The following is a 4,510-nucleotide window of genomic DNA, read 5'->3' as shown; positions in this document are numbered from 1 at the left end:
ACACTCTGGAACGACCAAATAGTCCGGCGTACACACGGCGATTTCCTTGGCAACCACGGCAAACCCGGCCTTTCTCGGGTCCCGGGCGCCATGTTGGATGCACGTTGCACCCAATTTTAATACGGACTTCACTCCGCTCCGTACTCCTACGCTTCACCTCTACGGGCTCTAGAGTGCACATAATTGGGTCACAAAACAAGGTGCCTGCTCAAACCTGTCAGATGATACTGTATGAGCTTGCACGAACTCCAAGAGCTCCACATCAGCAGCAGCAAGAAGAGAGAAGAGGATTGACGAGTATCTCCGTCTGGGGGTACGTAGTTATCCATACACATGGACACACATGAGTTCAGGCCCAGCTCTCTCGATCGGCTCCTGTGAGTGATCCGATCAGATGGATCTAATCGGCATGCGCTAGAGATGGACATGTGGTCAACGACAGTTTTCCTCGATCTGCACCACTGGAATCTCGTTGAAGGCAGTTTAGGACTAATTTGCACCGAATGTCTGGTCGTTGGTGGGCATGTGCGTGCACCGGGCACGCAGTCATGGCAGGTGTACAATGGCATCGGATTACAATAATGAGAAGGAAAGAATAGCTGCAGACGTAGCGAAGGTGAACTTATCAACCTGCTGCAGAAAATAGAAAACACGCCACCACTATTTTATCTACATATATCTAGCAGCAGGAGTACAGCATCTTTAAGATCAAAAGGCAGTGCTGAAACTATGGGAAAGCTCGGTACGATGCATTGACCAGCAGTAGTACTAGTACAGTACGAGCGACTTGTTTATGATGGTGAGAAGATGGTCGACGTGCAGGTGACCCGATGTCGGGCGGGCGGCGCCGCTGGCCATCTGTGCTTCCGATGCGCCGCGCGGACCAGCGGAATATGCGAGACTATCCATCTAGCTCACCGCTCACGAGCCTTCCTGCAGGGTGCAGTTGCCCCGTGATTGGCCGTCCTCTCGGCGGGTTTCCTAGTTCCCAATGCCGCGCCCCTAGACTAGGTACTAGGTAGGTGACCGCGAATTCAGCTGAAATCGCGAGACGGTGAGCCGGACAATGGTCGGGTCAATCTCTGGATCATCGTTTCCCGCCCTACTTTACTCGCCCACGGATTGACTCTATATAGTTACATCGTTTATCCAATTGGGATGTACTAGAAGGGAATGAACGACGCATGCATGATGCTGGCCTAACCAACGCGTCCCGTGCGAAGCATCAGGCGTGATCTAATCGAGCGCATTGCGTGTCGCGCTCCATCGCCGATCAAACATGTCATTTGCCAAATGGAGTTGTAGCGACGACGATCGACAACGGAGGTGATTTGGCACAACCTTTGCCAGCGACGGTCGCCCGAGATTTTACCGCAAGGAGATTTGGTGAGATGAGATGGGGGAAATAGAGCATGGGCGCGAAGCCCTGGCGGCATGGGTGCCGTAGGCGGGGCCGGTGGATCTCCTGGGGACACGTCTGAGACCCCGCCACGATCGCCTGGCTCCATTGCCACCACAGACCAGCAAGCGAGAAAAGAGGAGGGCGCGACATGAGCGGGGCATTCCCCCAACCATCTGCGAGGCCGGATGCGATGAAGCAGCGAGCCAACCAACCCCATCGCCCTCGCCCCGATTCATCTCTTCTCTCCTCCTCCTTTCCCACTGTCAGTTGGCCCTTCCCCTGCCCTGCCCCCACCGCGCGCCGCTCCTCCCCGATCGCCTCTCCCCTCCTCTATATATATGCCCCGCGGCCTCCCCCACACACACACTCCAACTCAGTGGCAACAGCATCTCCCCTGTTCCGCCCGCCCGCTCGCTCGCCTCTGTTTCTTTTCTTTCTTTCCACAGCGGCTCTGCTCCGCTCCTCACCTCCCTCGATCGCACATACCATATTTGGCCATGGTGGTTCTCGCCGGCTCGCCCGCCGTCGATCACATCCCGCTCCTCAGGTCGCCCGACCCCGGGGACAACTTCTCCGGCATGCCGGTCGTCGACCTCTCCAGCCCTGGCGCGCCGCGGGCCATCGCCGACGCGTGCGAGCGCTTCGGCTTCTTCAAGCTCGTCAACCACGGGGTGCCCGCGGACACGATGGACAGGCTCGAGTCGGAGGCCGTCAGGTTCTTCTCGCTGCCGCAGGCCGACAAGGACCGCTCCGGCCCGGCCTACCCGTTCGGCTACGGCAGCAAGCGCATCGGGCTCAATGGCGACATGGGGTGGCTCGAGTACCTGCTCCTCGCCGTCGACGCCGCGTCGCTCTCCGCCGCCTGCGCCGTCCCGTCCTGCGCGCTCTTCCGGTACGTTCAAAATGGCTGCTGCCTGCGGTGCCCGCGCGAACGACGCGTGTCTGGTTGGTCTCACCGAGTGCTTACGTTACACGCATGGCGTGTGTTTGCAGGGCGGCGCTGAACGAGTACATCGCGGCGGTGCGGAAGGTGGCGGTGCGGGTGATGGAGGCGATGGCGGAGGGGCTGGGCATTGCGCCCGTCGACGCGCTGAGCGCGATGGTGACGGCGGAGGGCAGCGACCAGGTGTTCCGGGTGAACCACTATCCGCCGTGCCACGCGCTGCAGGGGCTGGGCTGCAGCGCCACCGGCTTCGGCGAGCACACGGACCCGCAGCTCATCTCGGTGCTGCGCTCCAACGGCACGTCCGGCCTGCAGATCGCGCTCCAGAACGGGCAGTGGGTGTCCGTGCCCTCGGACCGCGACGCCTTCTTCGTCAACGTCGGCGACTCGTTGCAGGTATGCCCGCCCGTTCCTCACCCCGACACGTGACGCCTTCTCGTGCACGCGCTGACCTGTTTCTTTTTCTACTACTACTAGCACATTTATACTATTCTACTAAAACGATTTGCACTGTGCGCTTTGCCAAAATGACGTGAGGCGTGATCAAATTGGAGATAGTGCACTAGTAGCACGCAGAGCCATCGTTTGGTTCGCATCACCGGCAGTAAAAACGAAGAACGTCCTATCACCCCGAGCAACTAACAAAAAACCGTAGTAAAATAAATAAATAAACCGAGAAAACGAAAGAAAGAAAGAGATGGTTGTGATGCGCGTCGGTACGGCAGCCACGGCAGAAGCAGGAACAGGTGGCTCCCTCCCTGGACCAAATAACTGCTGCCGGCCCATCGCATATTCGCCACATCGGTATAAATCCGTTTAGGCACATGAGCTTCGCGTGGTTGCTGCATGGATGGCATCTACTGTGATTGCCACCTGTGTGCTTGCTGCCTACGAATCGTATCGTATCGTATGTAGTATGCCTTGATCCCACATACTACAGTTTTTTTTTCTAATATTTGGATGGATGTGTGTGTATATATAGGTGCTGACGAACGGGAGGTTCAAGAGCGTGAAGCACAGGGTGGTGGCCAACAGCCTAAAGTCTAGGGTTTCCATGATCTACTTTGGAGGGCCAGCGATGACACAGAGGATTGCACCATTGCCGCAGCTGCTGGGCGCGGGCGAGCAGAGCCTGTACAAGGACTTCACATGGGGCGAGTACAAGAAGGCTGCCTACAACTCCAGGCTCGGGGACAACAGGCTGGCTCACTTCCACAGGTAGCCTCGCCTGCCGCCTGGGCCCGCTCAACGAGCAGCTTTTACCAACCCAGCCAGCTACCTAGCTTAGCTAGCTCTGCCGTGGCTTGTAGTATTTCCCACACGATCGATGAAGATGAAGAGGGCGGAAGCTACTACTGTACTAGAAAAGAAAAAGAAACAGGGCTAAAAGAAGATGATTTCAAGATTCACATGCAGCAGTAGAGCTGCGGAGGTAGCTAGTAAGTAGTAGATCCTTTGTGACGTGTGTGTTCATAGTTGCTAAAACCCGCCTTTCCTCTTCGGGAATGCCGGACGAACGATGAACAGATAAGTTGACTTGATGAACAGTTAGTGTGAACCAGATATACTAGCAGAGGGTGGCATCAAAGTGGTCTTCTGATCTTTTCCCAAATTCATGAGTGGCAGTATCTGGCCTCGATCTTAGAGCATAATTGGTTTGCTGCCAAAAATTGGCATGCCAATGTTTGGCATTGTGCCAAATATTGGCAACTACTTGGTTGGCTACGAGTTGTTTTGTCTCTCTCACATAAAGTTGCCAATAGTTGGCAAGTCTCAGTATTGCCAATAGTAGCAAACCAATTATGCTCTTGTTTTCTGTACCTCCGATAGCTGTAATTGTGGTGCCCGTAGCGTACTCGTGTGTACACGTGGGCCTTCTGTTTAACCTGCCAATGATCCAGCGTTTCCCTTTCGCTCTTTCAACAGTCTTTCGTAGCGTGCGGCTTGAACGCGCGGTGATGGAGATCTCTGTCTGTCTTGACTTCAATTGCCAAAATGAATTGGTGCCTTTATTGCTGGCAGGCCAGCAGCTCGTTGGCATTACGAATCCTGGTAGGCCCGGTCCGACGGGGTCCATTGACGGAGAATTTCGGGCCTGCACCAGCAGGGGCCCGCCGTGCCACCGGAACTCATGGCCTGCCCGCCGGTGCCGCTTACCGCTGCTG

At 56.0% G+C, this 4,510-nt stretch overlaps 1 protein-coding gene across 1 annotated transcript; it reads left to right on the top strand.

Moving 5' to 3' along the window:
* Positions 1 to 1,757: 1,757 nt before the first annotated feature.
* Positions 1,758 to 3,890, top strand: LOC125544778 (gibberellin 2-beta-dioxygenase 3). The gene is made up of 3 exons (XM_048708530.1): positions 1,758 to 2,294; positions 2,396 to 2,741; positions 3,328 to 3,890. The coding sequence occupies exons 1-3, from the start codon at positions 1,900 to 1,902 to the stop codon at positions 3,565 to 3,567; spliced, it is 981 nt and encodes a 326-aa protein (XP_048564487.1). The 5' UTR covers positions 1,758 to 1,899; the 3' UTR covers positions 3,568 to 3,890.
* The last annotated feature ends 620 nt before the right edge of the window (positions 3,891 to 4,510 follow it).

Source organism: Triticum urartu, chromosome 3, assembly GCF_003073215.2.
Source record: "Triticum urartu cultivar G1812 chromosome 3, Tu2.1, whole genome shotgun sequence".
In the NCBI taxonomy this organism is placed as follows: domain Eukaryota; kingdom Viridiplantae; phylum Streptophyta; class Magnoliopsida; order Poales; family Poaceae; genus Triticum; species Triticum urartu.
The sequence above is the reverse complement of the archived record's forward strand: the minus strand, read 5'-3'. Positions and strand labels throughout refer to the sequence as shown.